The sequence below is a fragment of the Spinacia oleracea genome, chromosome 6, assembly GCF_020520425.1.
Source record: "Spinacia oleracea cultivar Varoflay chromosome 6, BTI_SOV_V1, whole genome shotgun sequence".
Classification (NCBI taxonomy): domain Eukaryota; kingdom Viridiplantae; phylum Streptophyta; class Magnoliopsida; order Caryophyllales; family Amaranthaceae; genus Spinacia; species Spinacia oleracea.
The window spans coordinates 13,982,778-14,003,389 of NC_079492.1; the positions used below are offsets into that span (position 1 = coordinate 13,982,778).

Here is a 20,612-nt window from a genome sequence, read left to right on the forward strand (position 1 = left end):
ATAATAAATAATAAATAATAAATAATAAATAATAAATAATAAATAATAAATAATAAATAATAAATAATAAATGATAAATAATAAATAATAAATAATAAATAATAAATAATAAATAATAAATAATAAATAATAAATAAATAATATAATAAATAATAAATAGTAAATAGTAAATAGTAAATAGTAAATAGTAAATAGTAAATAATAAATAATAAATAATAAATAATAAATAATAAATAATAAATAATAAATAATAAATAATAAATAAATAATAAATAATAAATAATAAATAATAAATAATAAATAATAAATAAAAATAATAAATAATAAATAATAAATAATAAATAATAAATAATAAATAATAAATAATAAATAATAAATAATAAATAATAAATAATAAATATAAATAATAAATAATAAATAATAAATAATAAATAATAAATAATAAATAAATAATAAATAAAATAATAAATAATAAATAATAAATAATAAATAATAATAATAATAATAAATAATAAATAATAAATAATAAATATAAATATAATAATAAATAATAAATAATAAATATAATAATAAATAATAAATATAAATAATAAATAATAAATAATAAATAATAAATAATAAATAATAAATAATAAAATAATAAATAATAAATAATAAATAATAAATAATAATAATAAATAAAATAATAAATAATAAATAATAAATAATAAATAATAAATAATAAATAATAAATAATAATAATAAATAATAAATAATAAATAATAAATAATAATAATAAATAATAAATAATAAATAATAAATAATAAATAATAAATAATAAATAATAAATAATAAATAATAATAATAAATATAAATAATAAATAATAATAATAAATAATAAATAATAAATATAAATAATAAATAATAAATAATAAATAATAAATAATAAATAATAAATATAAATAATAATAATAAAATAATAAATAATAAATAATAAATAATAAATAATAATAATAAATAATAAATAATAAATAATAATAAATAATAAATAATAAATAATAAATAATAAATAATAAATAATAAATAATAAATAATAAAATAATAATAATAAATAATAAATAAAAATAATAAATAATAAATAATAAATATAAATAATAAATAATAAATAATAAATAATAAATAATAAATAATAAATAATAAATAATAATAAAATAATAAATAATAAATAATAAATAATAAATAATAAATAATAAATAATAAATAATAAATAATAAATAATAAATAATAAATAATAAATAATAAATAATAATAATAAATAATAAATAATAAATAATAAATAATAATAATAAATAATAAATAATAAATAATAAATAATAAATAATAATAATAAATAATAAATAATAAATAATAAATAATAAATAATAAATAATAATAATAAATAATAAATAATAAATAATAAATAATAAATAATAAATAATAAATAATAAATAATAAATAATAAATAATAAATAATAAATAATAAATAATAAATAATAAATAATACTCCCTCCATTTCTTTTTGTTGTTCCCATTTCCTTTTTTGGCATTTCTATTTGTTGTACCCATACTGAATTGACTATTTTTTGCCATAGTTTTTTTACCAAATTACCCTAAGATTCCCAACTATTTACCAAAAAACCCCTTAGATTCTACCCTTTTTCCACCCTCTTTTTCCCCACCACCCTTATTTAATTATTTAACCATTCCCCATAACCCCACCCCACTCCCCCGTCCCTTTCATCCTCTCTCATTCACGTTACCCTCTCACCTCTTTCTGATTTCTCTCTCTCTCTCTCTCTTCATTTTCTTCATTTTCTTACTCTCTCTCCATTTTCTTACTTCGTTTCTCTCCTCCTCTCACGTTTTTCACTCTCTCTCCTCCAAAACAACTCTCCGTTCTGCAGATCTAGAAACGAAATTGCCGCCACCACCGCAACCAAACCTCCGCCGCATGTATTATGGCTTTAGATGGTGAAATTCGACCATAAAAACTCCAGATCTAGAGTTTTCATGGTCGAATTTGACCTCTAAATCCTCAAAATCGTGAGTGATACTAAGGATCAAGTGGGTATTAATTTTTTGTGTGTGTTTTTTTGTCGAATTTTTTGGGTGATTTTTGTCGAAAACTTGGGTTGATTTTGGTCGTTATTTTGGCTGATTTTTTGGGTTAAATTTGGTCAAATTTGGTGTTTTGATTTTGGGTATAATTTTCTCGAATTTCAAGGTTTAATTTTCTGTTTTTTGGTCGAATTTCTGGGTTTAATTTTCTCGAATTTGGTCGAATTTCTTGGTTTAATTTTGCTCGATTTTTTTGGGTAGATTTTTGGCGATTTTTTTGGGTCGAAATTTGGTGGATTTTGGTCAAATTCTGGGTTGACATTTGTTGATTTTTTGGGTTGATTTTGGCGATTTTTCTGGGTTGATTTTTGGGTTGATAAAATTATTTTTGGGTTAATAAATTATTTTTGGGTTGATTTTTGGGTCGAATATTTGGGTTGATTTTTGTCGATTTTCTAGGTTGATTTTTGTTGATTTTGGTCGAATTTCTTGTCGAATTTTTGGGTTGATTTGGTTTGAATTTTCTGGGTTTGTCAATTTTTTGGGTATTTTGGTATTCTGGGCTTGTTGATTTTCTAGGTATTTTGGTTTTCTGGGTTTGTCGATTTTCTGGGTTTTTTTTGGTTTGGTTTGTTGATTTCCTGGGTTTTTTTTGGTTAATTTTCTTGATTTTTCTGGATTTTTTTTGTTCAAAATTTGGTTGATTTTTCTGGTTTGAATTTAATCTGTTTTTTTGGTTATTAATAATAAAATATCTCCCATTTATCTTATTCCTTTAATATTTTGTCTCTCCTTACTTTATTTTAAATATATAATCTCTTACACCCAATTATTATTCTTACACCCAATCATTACTCATATCCCAATACAACCCAAGATTCTAGTTTTCTTTAAAAAAACCCCTAACATTCCTTAGGGGAACAACAAAAGAGAATGGAGGGAGTAAATAATAAATAAAAAATAAAAAATAAAAAATAATACGGAGTAAATAATAAATAGTAAGTAATAAATAATAAGTAATGAGTAATAACTAATAAATAATAAATAATAAATAATAAATAATAAATAATAAATAATAAATAATAAATAATAAATAATAAATAATAAATAATAAATAATAAATAATAAATAATAAATAATAAATAATAAATAATAAATAATAAATAATAAATAATAAATAATAAATAATAAATAATAAATAATAAATAATAAATAATAAATAATAAATAATAAATAATAAATAATAAATAATAAATAATAAATAATAAATAATAAATAATAAATAATAAATAATAAATAATAAATAATAAATAATAAATAATAAATAATAAGTACTAAATAACAAATAATAAGTACTAAATAACAAATAACAAATAACAAATAACAAATAATAAATAATAAATAATAAATAATACTCCCTCCGTTCCTAAATAAGTGTCACATTTGGGACTTTGCACGGTAATTAATAAAATTGTGAAGTGTGTAAGAGGTAATGATTGGGAATGTTTTTTTTGGGGAATGGATAAAGTAGATAATTGTTTAATTGAGTAAAGTACAAAAAGTAAAGTGAGAAAAGATAGAGAAATCAGAAAAGGGATGGACCACTGCCACATCATCAATCCACTTACTTAAAAAGCAACCAATCAAATTGCAGGAAAAAAACCAACAGCCAATAAGATTTCATTAACATCAAATGCACGGATGAATCAGAAAAGTGGGGACAAATCCCTTTTAGAGGGAAAATTTGGCACCAAAAGGGGACTTTCCCTCCATTTTTCATTTATTACATGAGGAGAGAGAATTTCTTCAAATCAGAAACAAAAAAACAACAGAAAGTCATAGAAAAAACGCCAAAAAAAACAGGGGAAGCTTCCTTGATTTGGCTTCTTTTTGCTCAGACCATGGAAACCAATGATGAAGATCAATGGCAAGAGGCTGCTTGGAACATCAATGATCATTGGGTGCCTGAATCGGATGAAGAAGGGGACATCTTGATGAACAGGCCCAATATTTTGATTTGAGTGACCCGACAGAAGATACGAGGGAACACATTGTATTTCCTTTTGACCTCAATGAACCAGCAACCAATGAACCCACTGAATATTTCCAACAGCAACATTACGGGCCACGGGGTCATCAGCGCAAAAAAAAGCCAAGGCTCAGCTGTGACACAAGGTTGCAAATCCTAATGTGGCTTTTGAACAATCACAGCAAAGGGGACAAGGGCAAACCCTATTTTGGTGCCATGGCACACGTTGCTCGAATCTACAATTGTCATCCAAGAACAGTTTCAAGAATATGGAAGACAGCAAGGGCACAAAAAGAAGCATTCCAGAGATACAATATGGAAACCAAGGCAAAAAATGCAGGCAGGAAAAGAATTCAAGTTGAACAAGACAGCATCACAGAATTAGGCATGGGGGACAGAACATGCATACGAGATTTGGCTGAAATGTTAAATATTGGACCCACAACACTTTGGAGAATGATCAAACGAGGTGATGTTAGACCACACACAAACCCTCTACATCCCGGCTTGCAAGACCCTAATATGCTACAACGTGTCAAGTGGGTTCTAGATTTACTAGAAGGGGACAGTCCACAAACAAAGAGGCAATATCTACCAATGTTTGACTTTGTACACATTGATGAGAAGTGGTTCTACTTGACCAAAAAACAACAAAGGGTGTACTTAGGGAAGAATGAACGGGGCAAGTACAGATCAGGCAAGTCAAGCAAATTCATATTAAAAGTGATGTTCACATCAGCAGTGGCAAGACCAAGGTTCAATGAAAACGATGAATGCACATTTGATGGGAAATTGGGCATATTTCCCTTCACTTATCAAGAAGCAGCAAAGAGGACATCAAAGAACAGAGAAAAGGGGACAATGGTCACCAAGGTGGTTGAATCAGTCAGAAAAGAAGAGACAAGGAACATGCTCATCAATGAAATCGTTCCAGCAATCATGCAAAAATGGCCACCAAGTGAAGGGCCAAAAACAATATTCATACAACAAGACAATGCAAAAACGCACATTACTCATTCTGATCCACAATGGCAACAAGCACATCAACAAGGAGACTTCACATTCATTCTTGCTCAACAACCACCAAACAACCCCGACTTAAACATTCTGGACTTGGATTTTTTCAGGAGTATTCAATCTTTGATGCACAAAAAAATGCCTAAGGATGTTGATGATATGATTGATGCAGTGAATCAAGCATACTATGAATTAGAAGCAAGAACACTTGGGAATGTGTGGTTATCATATCAATATGTCATGAATGAGATGTTAAAGGCAAAGGGTTCCAACGATTACGATTTACCACATGTGAACAAGGCAAGACTTTTTAGTCAGGGAATACTTCCTATTCAAGTCATTGCACCAATGTGGGCAGTACATGAAGGTTGGGACTTATTATATGGTACACAAAATGAGGCAGCAAGGCAACCAGGGGCTAATGCACAAACAGAGGCAGCAAGGGCTAATGCACAAGTCAGGCCACATATTCCAAATGCACAAACACAGGCAGCAAGGACTAATGGACAAGTCAGGCCACAAATTCCAAATGGACAAACACAGGCAGCAAGGGCTGATGCACAACATAACAGAGCAAGGCAAGCAATGAAAGACATACCAGAAAGCTCTAATGCACAACAAAACAGAGCAAGGCAAGCAATGGAACAATGGGAAGAATGGGAAGACATACAAGACCCAACCAGACCATCTAGGGACTTAGGATTTTGGGCTGATACGAGGGTACAACACTTGTTTGTTTTGGGAACATGTATTATTTTGGGCCAAGTAGTCACTTTTTGGAAGCTTGATTGTAATCAATACATGTATGCAAAACAATTTGTAAGATACGCAACCTTTTGAAAACATGAATGAATGAAATTTTTGGAAATCAACAATGTAATCATTTATAGCTTCATCACACATCAAACATGACAATATCATATAGACTCAACAGAACAAAAAACCACCAATATTGATCTCAGAATGTCCCCAAGCATCATAGAAATAAATCCAAACTACAAACACTTAGCGCCTGAAAAGCATCAAAATTGATACTAGTGGCAGCACGAGTGTTTGTAGTTTATTGGATTGATTTCTCAGCGTATGAAAGACTCATCACTGATCACACACAACAACAGGACTTAAAGGGACATTTAACAACTAAACTAACAAGAAATGAATTGCCTTCCCGATCTAATGCCAGTTTACATGTGAAGGAAACTATTCGTGTCCTAACACATGAAAACTGGCAAAAGATCGGAAAGCCAAAACAAATAATGACAATATCAAACTTCACACATCAAACATGCCAAGAACAAACTTCACCAAGTCAAATACACTCAACTAAACAAAAAACCACCAATATTGATCTCAGAATGTCCCCTTGATTCATAGAAGTAAACCCAAACTACAAACACTTAGCGCCTGAAAAGCATCAAAATTGATACTAGTGGCAGCACGAGTGTTTGTAGTTTATTGGATTTATTTCTCAGCGTATGAAAGACTCATCACTGATCACACACAACAACGGGACTTAAAGGGACATTTAACAACTAAACTAACAAGAAATGAATTGCCTTTCCGATCTAATGCCAGTTTAGATGTGAAGGAAACTATTCGTGTCCTAACACATGAAAACTGGCAAAAGATCGGAAAGCCAAAACAAATAATGACAATATCAAACTTCACACATCAAACATGCCAAGAACAAACTTCACCAAGTCAAATACACTCAACTAAACAAAAAACCACCAATATTGATCTCAGAATGTCCCCTTGCATCATAGAAGTAAACCCAAACTACAAACACTTAGCGCCTGAAAAGCATCAAAATTGATACTAGTGGCAGCACGAGTGTTTGTAGTTTATTGGATTTATTTCTCAGCGTATGAAAGACTCATCACTGATCACACACAACAAAGGGACTTAAAGGGACATTTAACAACTCAACTAACACGAAATGAATTGCCTTCCCGATCTAATGCCAGTTTATATGTGAAGGAAACTATTCGTATCCTAACACATGAAAACTGGCAAAAGATCAAAAAGCCAAAACAAATCATGATACTTTGATCTCAGATGTCCCCAAGCTTCATCGAAGCACACCATGAAAATAAACCATTAGCACACAAAAGCCTCGAACAGTCAATGACTGGATGCTAATGGCGCACTGTGGTTTATTATACATAGATAGTTCTCAGCAAATTTAAAGACTCATCACAGACCAGCACAACAGGGACACATTGAAGACTCATCACAAACCAACACATCATGGCAGCACAGGCAGACATATTGTGACACTTATTTAGGAAGAAGGGTCAAAACACCACACATGGGATCATCAAATGGGGACATATGATCATCAAATGGGGACATATGATCACCAAACAAAGGGACAATTTGCATCAAGTAAAATTTCAAGTCAATATCATCAAAGGGACATATGATCACCAATTTATTGCCTTTAACATACATTGTATTTGCATCAAGTAAAATATGGGCATAAAATAGGGGCAAATTTTCATCAATTTTGATCAACAACATAAAACAGGGGCCAATTTTTTCACTACCAAACATGGCAATTCAAAGGGGAATATAATCATACATGAATTAAAACAGGGACATATAATCATGATTCAAAACAACAGGGACATATAATCATGAATCAAAACAGGGACATATAATCATGATTCAAAACAACAGGGACATATAATCATGAATCAAAACAGGGACATATTTCATGAACAAAAAACAGGGGCATAAATCATGAATAAACCCTCCAAACTCCACATGCAACAACTAATCTCCTTCAACAAACAACAAATCCAACCCTGCCAGCAAGAGATCACACTTGCTGGCCTACATTTCTACAGCTAAACATGCATTCTAAGGAAAGCCAGAAATAGAGAGAGAGAGGGAAGAAGAGAAAACTCCCCTTCGTAGACATGCAACACCCACAAACTTAGGAGAACGAACATGCACCCTCAGATTTTTCACCAGCATCATCAGGACCGTCGTTCACAACCACTACTTCCGGTGGTTGCCCAGAAACTAGGGTTTCAGAACCCCCCACATCGACGGTTGTTGAACCACCACTAGGGGACTTTGGTGGTGGCTGATCAACCTCATCGTCCGGAATCAGAGATTTAGATCCACCACCAGGGGACGGAGGCGGCGGCGGCGGAGCTTTTCCCTCCACCGTTTTTTCAGAGCCGGTAGAAGGAGAAGCACAGAAAGAATCGTATCTCCGCCGTAAGTACCGGAGATATTCACGGCTGTAGCTGTGCTCACCTTCACAATACTCACCAAGATCACAATGAGAATCGGTGCACTCATACTCAAACGTTTCCGTCTTTCCTTTTTTATCATCGGAAGACGAAAAGCCATGAAAACTCTCCGTTTTCTTGGAATCCATCAAACCAGAAAAAACAGGGGCCAAAAAAACCAATCACCCAAAAAACCAAGATCACCCTCAAAGAACACCGAACAAACCCAGAAAACCCTAGATCAACCAGGTTTCCCACAAACACAACCAACAAACCCAGAAAATACGAGATCACACAAAAACCCAGAAAACCCAAGTCACCGACAAACCCAGAAAGATCGAGATCACACAAAAACCACAAGATCAACCACAAATCGAGATCAAACAAAAACCCAGAACACCAAGAACACCCAACGAAAAAACAGGATCAAATCACTCAAAAAAAACAAGATCTCACAATAAACCCAGATCACCCAGAAACCCTAAATCACCCAAAAAACACCGATCTTCAAGATCTCCAACCCAGAAACCCAGATCAACCCAAAAAACTCGAAAAAACCCAATTTTTTTTCAGAAAAACGAACATGCAAAGAGATCTCACAAAAATTTCAGCCACAAAAACACAAATTCAAAGGGGACTTTAGATCAGAAACCCTAAAAACCCAGAAAACCTTCGCAAATTTGAGAAAACGATTCAAATTCTAGAGAGAGAAAGAGAGGAACGAGAGAAACAGAGGAGAAAAATGAGAGAATGAATGTGAGAAATGAATGAGAGAGAGAGAGACGAGTGAATATGAGTGGGTGGGTGGGGGGATTTATAAATAATAAATAATAAATAATAAATAATAAATAATAAATAATAAATAATAAATAATAAATAATAAATAATAAATAATAAATAATAAATAATAAATAATAAATAATAAATAATAAATAATAAATAATAAATAATAAATAATAAATAATAAATAATAAATAATAAATAATAAATAATAAATAATAAATATTAAATAATAAATAATAAATAATAAATAATAAATAATAAATAATAAATAATAAATAATAAATAATAAATAATAAATAATAAATAATAAATAATAAATAATAAATAATAAATAATAAATAATAAATAATAAATAATAAATAATAAATAATAAATAATAAATAATAAATAATAAATAATAAATAATAAATAATAAATAATAAATAATAATAATAATAATAAATAATAAATAATAAATAATAAATAATAATAATAATAATAATAATAATAATAATAAAATAAAAATAAATAGAACTTAACTTAACTGAACTGAACTAAAGTTAACTGAACTGAATATTCTTGAACTGAACTGAAATTAACTAAACTGAACTGTGAAATAAGTCTTGAAACTGCAGTTATGCCTAAAAGAATAGGGACAAACTCAATAGAGATTTATAAAAATATCAATCCTTAATTTGCCTTATTATTCATACGTACAATTCATTCATGCCAACTATTAATGCAACATATGGCGTCCGAAGCAACATAGAGTTAAGGTTTGGTTAGTAACATACTTCGTACTTCGTATTCAGGTAGCAAGTATATGTAGTACTATCGAGGGTAGACTTGTGTAATAGAAACCTCATTAACCGAACATGCAGTCGATCTACCACTCGATTGATCTGATATGTTTTTCGGGGAGGATATATTTGACGGTGTGTGGCTCCGTGTGAAAAACGCAGGTTGTGAAGGTACGGTGAGAGTCATAGAGAGGCTACTTAGCATAAGTCCAACGGAAGACATGGTCAGGAGCCGGCATTATCTGTGAATCACCAGAAGGAGATATCTATGAATATGCAATGCGGTTTAACTTTCAGGCGTCAAACAACGAGGCTGAATACGAAGCCCTGATATGTGGAATTCAGATGAGCAGAGCCGCGGGGGCAACAGACGTCCTGGTTTTGTCTGACTCGCAGTTAATTGTCAGTCAGGTCAAAGGAGTGTATGAGGCCAAGGACGAGGCCATGATAATATATTTGGAAAAAGTCCGCCAAGAAGCTCAACAGCTGTCTAACTTTGAAGTAAAACACATACCCCGGTCTGAAAATAACAAGGCAGGCGCTTTATCTAAACTGGCAAGCTCAGCATCCTGCGACACGCCACGTCATGTATTCTGGGAGGTAAAACAGTCCAAAAGCATTGACGTCTCGAGAACAGACATCTTGGACCGAACAGCCACCTGGATGGATGACATTGTCAACTTCAAAATGAATGGAGTACTCCCTGATGACCCCAAGCAGGCAGAAAGATTACAAAAGAAATGCACATGGTTTGAGATATGGAATGGAACACTATACAAAAAAGCCTTCTCACGGCCTCTTCTCCGCTGCGTAACCCCCGAGAAGGGGCAAGAGGTACTGGAAGATTTTCATCAGGGATTATGCAGCTCCCACATAGGAGGGAGGGCCCTGGCCGAAAAAACTTTAAGAACCGGATACTATTGGCCCACTCTCAAAGAAGACGCCCTCAATATGGTCAAGCGTTGTGATAAATGCCAACAATTTGCTCTCCTAATTCGACGACCAGCACAGAAACTGACGCCAATCACCACCCCTATACCTTTTGCCAAATGGGGGATGGACTTATTAGGCCCCTATACGACGGCACCAGGAGGACTGCGTTACGTAATAGTAGCCGTCGACTACTTCACTAAATGGGTAGAAGCTGAGGCTTTAAAGAACACTAAAGCACAGGATGTGAGAGCATTCATCTGGAAAAACATAATCACAAGATTTGGCGTGCCTCAGTCTATCGTCTTCGACAATGGGCCACAATTCAAGACGCCCAAATTAGAAGATTGGTTGGCCGACCATGGTATCACAGCATGTTTTGCATCAGTAGGACGCCCCCAAGCTAACGGACAAGTAGAGGCATTCAACAAGATTATCTCTGAAGGGATGAAGAAGAAGCTTGATGAGGCAAAGGGTTTATGGGCCGACGAGTTACCCAATGTTTTATGGTCTATACGGACCACGGCAAAAAATTCCACAGGAGAAACACCATTCTTGTTAGCGTATGGGGCTGAAGCCGTCCTACCCATTGAAATGTGCGAACCCACCCTGCGCGTCATGTTGTTTAATGAAGATGCCAATTGGGAAATGATGAAGGCGGCCTTGGATTTCTTACCAGAAACCAGAGGGAATGCGGCTCTACGTCAGCAGCTATACAAACTCCGAATGACGAGGGAGTACAACAAAAGGGTTTCTAGAAGAATACTTAAAGTTGGAGATTTTGTACTTAGGAAAATGGAAGCCGTCGGAAGCGCCAATGAACAAGGGAAACTCACCCCTACTTGGGAAGGTCCGTATGAGATTTACGAGGAGGTTCGAGACGGAACATACCGGATCCAAGACATGCAGGGACGTCCAATTTTGAGTACATGGAATGCGGATAACCTCAAGAAGTACTTTTTCTAGATTGACACTTATCTAGATTATATGCATTGTAAAGACGTCTAGAGCCTAGACGCACCATGTAGCATGTTTTGAACATTAAATGAAAAATTCACTGCAAGCCGGTCTTGCTGGGAAATCCTTATGAAAAGAATGTTATCAAATCTCTCGGAGAAATGCAAACTAATGCTCTCCCAAAAGACTAGTCGTTTAAAGGCCTAAGAAGTGGCCCAGATTAGCACCCTCACTAGGCTGATCACCTAGAACACAGGGGTTACACATTCCTAACACAGCTATATAAAGTAGAAAAAGACCTTGGCAAAAAGACCAGGGCAGACATCTGACGTCTCAAATTGGGGGCGTCGGACGTAATCATAAAAAAAATGTGATGAAAGCTAAAAAGCAATAAGACGTTCAAAAGGGCATCATGTCATTCCCAAAATGTTAGTCATAATTACAAGAATTATGCACAAAGCCACCAAGCATGGTGTCAAATTAAAAAAAAAAACATTAATAAATACAAAGACGAGTAGGAACTCATTCCTCATCCTCGCTGGGCACGAACTCAGGAGGGGTGCGTCCTTCCTTTTGAGCCTTCTCCACCTCAATCTGATAGGTGAGAAACTTCTCAAACCAGCTGAAGGGACGTTCACTTGCAAATTCAGCATTCCATGCAAGCTCCATACCCCTTCGGATCGATTTCTCACCTAGCATGGCCGACTGGTCGAGAACGCTCTGTGACGAAGCGACTTCCTTGCTACCCGCCTCCAGCTGAACCTCCAACTCTTTAAACTGAGTCTCCAGACGAGAAAACTCCGTCTCTTTCTCCTTGATCTTCTTGGAAAGATCCTCCATTTCAGAAAAGTTCTGATCAATATGCAGGAGACGAGCTGTGTTCTCAGCATTTTGAGAGGCCAGGGCGGTAGTCACAGCGTCAATCTGTTCCCGCCTGTCGAAGCGAAGCTTCTCCAGTGCAGCAAAATGCTGGTCACCACACTGACTGGGCAGAAGACGGTGATGAGCTTCTTCATGAACCAAAGCAGTGCGCCACTTTTTCAGCGAGTCCAGCAGAATGAACATCTGCGCAAAAATAGTAAGTCAAACGAAAAGAAACGAGTGTGTAAAAATAAAGGTATAACGAAACTTACGTCCAGCGCCGAGGACTGCATGGCGGCAAGCATATTCTCGGCCGCCTCAGGAAGAGTTTCAGCATATTGGGGAGGAATGGCATTGCGCATCAGCGTCATTATCTTCCTACGGTCATGAGAATTGAACCCGCCTGAAGAAGGGATCAGATCAAATTCAGCATCTATGTCTTTCTGAGGATCGGGAATTTCTATGGGAAAAACAACGGCCTTAGAATCCCTGGTGGAAACTAGAGAACTGCTAGACGAGGAACGGCAGGTGGTTACGATGTTGGAGTAAAACTTACCCCCAGAATTCCTAGCTCTCTCCGCCGTCCTCAGAGGGATGTTGCGGCGGACGACTTCAGGAATCCCCGCAAGAGGATCAGCTGTCCCTCCAGTTTTCTCCAAGCTAGGAGAAGCGGATGCAGCCTTGGGGACAGCAAACCCCTTAGAAGCCTTCGACATCACTGACTTGAAGACGGGTTTTCCTGTGCCGCCAGCCCTGCGTTTAGAAGTAGGAGCCGCGTCCGTGGTCGCCTTCCTCGTCTTCTGAAGAAATGAAAACATAAGTTGTAAACAACAAAGGGAATCACATCGAAAGATTTGATCAATACCTTCTCCTCAGCAGGAGGGGGAGCCATTTGCTCAGAAATGGCTTGCTCGGCTTCCTGCTGACGCTTCCAAGCTTTGAAGGTACTGGCGTCGAGTACCTTCGCCAACCAAGATGGCATATCCACTTGGCCTTTGGAGGCATCGTCCAGCTTACCCATAGCCTCGTCTGAAAAAATAAAATACAGACATTAGTGCGGTTTTGATTAAACATTGAAGAGTTAAGTATAGATACATTACCTCTCGGCATATACGGACACAAGCCTACAGCCGAGAGGAAAATGGGATTGCTCAATTGATCCAGATGAGGCAACCACCCCTCGGGTATGTAGGCCGTCTTGTCCTTGATGACGAGCGGCTTGACCTTGAACAGCGACGAGATCCGTTCCCAGAGCTTGGCGGAGACGGGAGGTAAAGAAGCGCCTTTTCCAACCAAGTTGGGCTTGACGTTCCAGCGTCTCATCCTCTCACACATCTCCAGATTGGTGGTTTTGATAACCACCCACTTCTTCCTCCAGTGATGCCACTTAGACGCCTTCCCCATCACCGTCCGATAGGCCCCCTTGTATGTAAGAATCAGCCAGCCCGCGGCGGCTCTCGAAACTTGGGACATAGAGGCGATTCTTAGGAACGCCGGAAGGGAAGGGGTGATGCCTGCAAGATCGCAGAGAGCAATATAGCCAAACACACCCGCCCAGGAGTTCGGAGACATTTGGCTCAGGCCAATATTAAAGTCGTCCAGCAACTCCACCACAAAGGGGTGAGGGGGGAATCTCATACCCAGCTTCAGAAACGAGCCGTAAACGACGAACTCTCCTTTCACCAGTCCAAAGCTGGTGCAGTCCATGCCAGCCGGCATACGAAATTTGTACTCCGAACCTAGATTCAGAGACTCCCCATAGGCCTTCCCCTCGAGGGTGAGAAAATTCAGCCATGTCTGAAGTGGGAAGATGGCGCTGGGATGAAGGTGACCTTCCTCCCCACCTGACGTACTAGCCGGCGCGACATCGGTGCTTTCAGGGACGTCCTCTATAGGAGAAGATGATTCTCCTTCGAACTGCTCCTCGTCTTTTATTCGCGCCATTAAATCCTGCAACAAGCCAAGACTTGTCTCAAAGCAGGGACAAACTTGAAAAAAGAAGACGTCAAAGGGACAAGATGACGCCCTCAGTTTGACGAGACCCATGCATGACTAAGAAGAGAATTCGGAGGAATCAAAATCAACAAACACATTTTTCCAAAGAAAGCATTTACCTGATAAATCAAAAGAGAGTTTGTGAAAAAACTTGGATGAAGAACTGCATGAACACGACTTTGAAGATCGTGGCGGTGCTACGGTGGATTTCGGTGGATGTAAGACGCCGGAAATCTCTTTCTCCTATTGCTCTCAAATGATCACTGGAAATGAGGGGGAAAATCACTCAAATTGGCCACTTATTTATAGAGGGGTAAGAAATGATTACCCCTGCCACGCGTCATCACCTCGTTGGACACTCCAAGAGCAGTGAAAACTAACGTCTGTTTTCACTCCTCATGAGGGGCAAATGATGTGGACTTGAATATATCTCCCACAAAGCCCAAAGAGGCAGCCTACGACTCATACTAATCAGATGGGCTCAGACCTAGAAAGAAGGCCCAAAATCCTGGTACCCCACCAGAATAAAGACAGAGCCCCATTTGGCAAAGTCCATTCTCTTTGAAAGTCGGTCCAAATATGGAAGGTCCATCATTGCAGGCCGAAGGCCACGTGTCCTAAATCCCCAAGGGGCACGCATCCCACAACTAGGGTTGAGGGTGCAGTCCCCAAGAAACCCTAGCACTATAAATAGCTCAGATCCCAAGGTAAAAGGGCATTCAATTCTTGCCCAACAACGACAAACCTATCTTTGCTCTACCTTCTCTCTACAATTTACTTATCTCTCTAGCTTATACCTACTTAAGCATCGGAGGGAATATTCCTACGGGAATATTCTTGTTTTGCAGGTTGCCAGAAGTTCGTGCCAGGTCATACTTGATACCTCCGAGGAGCGTGTGCCACGTCAGCACCGAAAAAGATCCCACAACAGTTAGTACTCTGACATTGATGAATATAGCCGTGAATCGATGTGATCATGACACTCACTAGGTTCCAACGATTTTGCTTGCTACTGCTTGAATCTGATCAATGTTAAACAGCCTAGCCATGCCAAAATCTGCAATCTTCGGGTTGAAATCAGCATCGAGCAAAATATTACCAGCTTTGAGGTCACGATGAATGATTCGCAGTCTTGAATCTTCATGAAGGTAATGAAGTCCTCTAGCAATGCCATTAATAATTTTGTAACGTATTATCCACGGCATAGATGCACCTTGTACATGATCTGTATTTACATACATAATAATATATGTGTCACGTCTGAGATAATTTTTAGCAAACATAGCGAAAACATGGACAATCAACTATGTTCTCTTCACTCTATCCTTAATGCTTATTAGATCAGATCAAAAAAATCAAACAAGATCTCACCAGATCAGTCCAGAAAAAACAAAGCACTCGCAAGAAACAATCAACCCGAACCTGAAACTAGATAAATCATATTAGGCTAGGTGAAGAGAACAAGGCCTAAGTATATAACAAATTGCGCTAGCTACTTACTGAATAGGAAATTGTCGAGGCTTTTGTTGATGACAAACTCGTAAATGAGTAGCATTTCTTCTTTCTCGGAGGAAAATCCTAGCAGCCGTACCAGATTTCTATGTTGAACTTTGGCTAATATCATAATCTCATTTCTGAATTGTATATCCCCCTGTACCAAATTCCTTGCTAGTCTCTTCACTGCTATTTCTTGATCATCCGGTAGCTTACCCTTTAATTAATAGACAAGTAAATTTATTTTCTTATTAGTTGACACGTTTTGATTTTCGCATAATTTACATAAGTTACTTTAACTTCGTTTTATGCTCTACTACGTATATTTAAGAAAAAATATAGATATGTTGAGTCCTGCTAAATATTTTCTCGTTTCAGTCTGTTTTTAATTTACAAAGATTTGAAATCATGCTTTGAAAAACGTACGTGTTTTAAGAAAATATATTATTAGATAAATTTACAATTTTATTTGAGTACCATTTATATTGCTTCTACCAAACCTTATATACGATGCCAAATCTACCTTCTCCGAGCTTATTATCATCAGAGAAATTGTTAGTTGCATCCTTGATGGCTCCAAGACTATACTGTAAGGACTGGAGTTCATCTATTTCGTCGTGTACATAAATCATAAAATCATAAATAAGATCAACTGATCAAGGTTATAAGTAATTCAAAATTTGCCAATACATACGCTAAGGGGGCGTTTGGTTGGGGGTATTCATGAAAGGGAAAAGGGAATGGACTGATATCGTTCCCTTTGTTGTCGTTTGTTTGGCATGTTTCACCATTCCCTTTACCCAATTTCATTTTTGGTTTACCCCAAAACCTTCTACCCTGATTCCCCACCCCCCTAGACTTTTCCATTCTCATTCCCCCAACACCTCTCAAAAACGTTGACAACCATTCAACTAACCTTGACCAACCTTATAACACCAAAAGGTCACCTGAACCACCATCTAGCCTCCTGCACCACCCCTACACGGACCTCACCATACTCAGCCACCAGATCAACCCACCACGAAAGCACACCACCACCAACCCACCATCCCTCCCACCTATAACCACCCAAAATAGTTGGCAAACCACCCCCGCAGCAACCTAAAATCTCCCTCAACCACCTGAAATCTACCCTCAAAACACTAACAAACACACCCAAACCACATGGGGAGGGGCGGCGACAGAGGGAGAAGGAGAGGGAGGGGCGTCGATAGAGGGGTGAGGGAGATAGAGGAGGCGGGGGAGGGGTAGCGACATAGGGAAAAGGAGAGGGAGGGGCGGCGACAAAAGGGTGTGGGAGATGGAGGGGCGGGGGAGGGGCGGCGACAGAGGGAGAAGGAGAGGGAGGGGCTGCGACAGAGGGGTGAGGGAGACGGAGGGGGCGGGGGAGAGAGAGAGAAGGAGAGGGAGGGGCGGCGACAGAGAAGAGAAGGAGACGGAGGGGGCGGCGACGGAGGGGAGGTGGAGGCGGTCGGCGACAGAAAAAGTGGTGAGAGGGAAGATGAATGAAAATAAATAAAAACCTGCCAAACAACTTTTTACATAAAAGGGTATGATTTTCATTTCTCTTCTATCCCATTCTTGATTTCATTTCATTACCCCTTGCGAATCAAACGACCCCTAAATAAAATGCATGTGGAGTAAGTAATACCATTATACACTCACTTACTGTTTAATCTTGTGGTAGATTTTTTCTTCTTTTTCTTCCTCCTCCTTAGTATGATGCAGATTGAAGTTATGATCATGATGAGTAGTACTAGTGACCCAGCAACGGGGACAACAGTGACAATCGTGCTACGCGATTTCTTGCTCCTTGCAACTAATTAATTTAACAGGAGAATGGAGAAATATGGAAATTCCATACATGTTATATACACACTCAAATATACCAAATAGAATTTTTTTTGGGAAATTCGCTTTGGTAGCAATGAACTTTGGCAAATTCTCAATGGTAGCAAAATTTTTGCCAAATCCTCCCAAATAGCTTTATTTTAAAAAAAAAAAATTGCTACTATTGAGAATTTACAAGAGTTCGTGCTACCAAAGAGTTCACATTTTCGTAATCAATGACAGATCTTTCATATGTTGTGGGTGGGCCTGGCCCCCGGGCGGAAAATTTTGTAGTGTATTTTTAGTTCCAACCCCCTCTAAAATTTGAGTAAAATTGTATAATTTTCATAGTAAAGTGCTCTTCTATTGGCCCCCCTTTCTTAAATTGTTCAAGATTCGCCACTATTCGTAATCCAGTTCCCTGAAAAAGTAAATTATTCTTTGTAATTAATTTTCCTTTCTAATAAACATCATTCTTTTGATCCTTTGAATTTATTTTTCATATTACTCCTAAAAAATATCCCTCTGTGCCATACTAATTTTGAAACTAATCAAGACATAATTTTAGGAGATGTGTTTTTCTTGATTATCAAATATTGTTTTATTAAAAATTAAAATAAATGCGAAAGTAGATAGTGAGATACTGAGTATTATTTTATTGAAAATTAGATAATGAAGTGTTTATTTTAATGCATTGTGAGAAGGAGTAGGACTCTACCTTTTTGGTAGTGTAAAAATATACAAAGTATGTATTAAAATAATAATGTGAAACCTTTTCCAAAATAGAAGTCTAAAAACAAATATGATATGCATGAAAATGAAAAGTATAAAAACTATTCTGGGACGAAGGGAGTATTGTATAATTTATGATAATTGGGAACAATACTACTACATAAGGAAGAAAATTAGGGAGAGGGGGACAAAATAAAACTTATGATAAAGGTTTTTCCAAAGAAATATAAGGGGTTTTCAAGAAGATAAGATCGATGACGAGCATACATAATAATTCTGTCAAAGATAGTAGTATATAGGAAAAATTGACATGAATAATCCCAACTTTCACCTATCTTCTCAAAATAATCTCAACTTTTAAATATTTTAGAATAATCCCAACTTTATGGGGGTACCTTCTCAAAATAATCCGAAACATTTTTTTTCAACATATTACAGATCTAAAACGGATTAGTGTAGGCAAGAAAATAAAGTTTGGCTTATTTACAGAAAGTCCCCTCAAAAGTTGGGATTATTTTAGAATAATCCAAAATTGGGATTATTTTGATAAGATTGGTGAAAATTGGGACTATTCATGTCAATTTTTCCAATTCCTAGTATATATAGTAATAAATAAATTTAAAAAAAGATAATAAATTCCGGTCTAACTTATGGGTCAAATGTCGCTATTCATTTTATTACCAAATTGGCGTCGGGTTCATTTAAATTTACCATTTTGTTCCTAGAGAGTTTTTTTTTTTTTTTACCATATGGTCGCCAACCAATATTTTTTTTGTACCAATTTGGTTAATTGGCCCTAGAAATATTCTTGAAACAGAAAAAACAAAACCCTTGATGTTTACCTGGTACAATGTTATTCCTTCTGTTCGATGTTGGTGGTGCAGGGAATTGTGGTTGTGGCGGACCTACATCGGCTACATTACCATAAAAAGAGTCGATTGAATATCGAACATTACAGCTAGGACACACCAACCTTGCTGCTGGAGCTGTAAATGCACTCGTAACAAAACTGGTAGGGAAAAGGCTAAAGAGGTGTTCAACACATCCACTACATTCAATCCTGGACAAATCTGGTTTACACTGAACCAACCCATAAATGGTTGTATTACTACTATTCAATCCCCGTTTCACGTTTCCGTGCAACCTATCAATCTCTGTTTTTCCAGTGGCATATTTCAGATCAGAATTCCCCAAAGAAGCTTGTGTTTGTAAAGTACTCATCAAGGATGTAAGCGAATTGTTAAACCCAGTGATATTATGAACATTGATATGATCCGACCACAGAGCCCACAAAGGCCTTCTTCTTATAATCTGAGATGTGAAATTGTGTGAGAAAAAGATAATGCAGTTATCAGTTACCCCAAATGCTTGTTTACTGCTAGGACACGTGACAGGGAGGGTGGCAGCCGAGTCACGGATACAAAGGTGGCAAGTTTGTAATGGGATATCACCTCTGCAGAGGACTATGACTTCGGCTTTGTCAGGGTTTTGGCCTGCAGTGGTGTTGTAGTAGCCGTTGGTGGTGGTGGTGGTTCGAGTGTTGGAGGATAGAGAGTTGAGGACTGTTTCGAGGTTGGATTGGTATGTGCTGTTTGGGGTGTAAGTTATGTTGCTGCAAACGCTGTGCAGGAATTGGAATTGGGCATATGTTTTGGTAATGAATGAGAGGAGAATAAGAAAGAAGGTTAAAGTTGGTAATGCCATTAATTTCATGTAAGTAAGGTAAGCCTATAACAACATGGTCGAAGAATTTCAAATTGCCAAAATTAAGAATTTATATACACTTATTATTCAATCTAGTCTAATAAGTTCCAACAATAATAACTAGTCTTATATGCACGCGATGCGTGCGAGATTATGATAGAATATAATATAAAGTCAATC

At 36.2% G+C, this 20,612-nt stretch overlaps 1 protein-coding gene across 1 annotated transcript; it reads right to left on the bottom strand.

Annotated features, from left to right (window-relative positions):
• Positions 1-15,504: 15,504 nt before the first annotated feature.
• LOC110776354 (cysteine-rich receptor-like protein kinase 7) lies at positions 15,505-20,467 on the bottom strand. The gene is made up of 5 exons (XM_021980910.2): positions 19,571-20,467; positions 17,836-17,985; positions 16,667-16,785; positions 16,173-16,383; positions 15,505-15,897 (listed from the first exon to the last, which is right to left on the bottom strand). The coding sequence occupies exons 1-5, from the start codon at positions 20,439-20,441 to the stop codon at positions 15,659-15,661; spliced, it is 1,590 nt and encodes a 529-aa protein (XP_021836602.2). The 5' UTR covers positions 20,442-20,467; the 3' UTR covers positions 15,505-15,658.
• Positions 20,468-20,612: the final 145 nt, after the last annotated feature.

Coding starts and splice junctions, on each gene's coding strand:
- LOC110776354 (XM_021980910.2), bottom strand. CDS start 20,441: ATGAAATTAATGGCATTACCAACTTTAACCTTCTTTCTTATTCTCCTC. Junction 17,986..19,570: donor AAGGAATAACATTGTACCAG/GTAAACATCAAG, acceptor TAAATTAATTAG/TTGCAAGGAGCAAGAAATCG. Junction 15,898..16,172: donor CCTCGACAATTTCCTATTCA/GTAAGTAGCTAG, acceptor ATGTAAATACAG/ATCATGTACAAGGTGCATCT.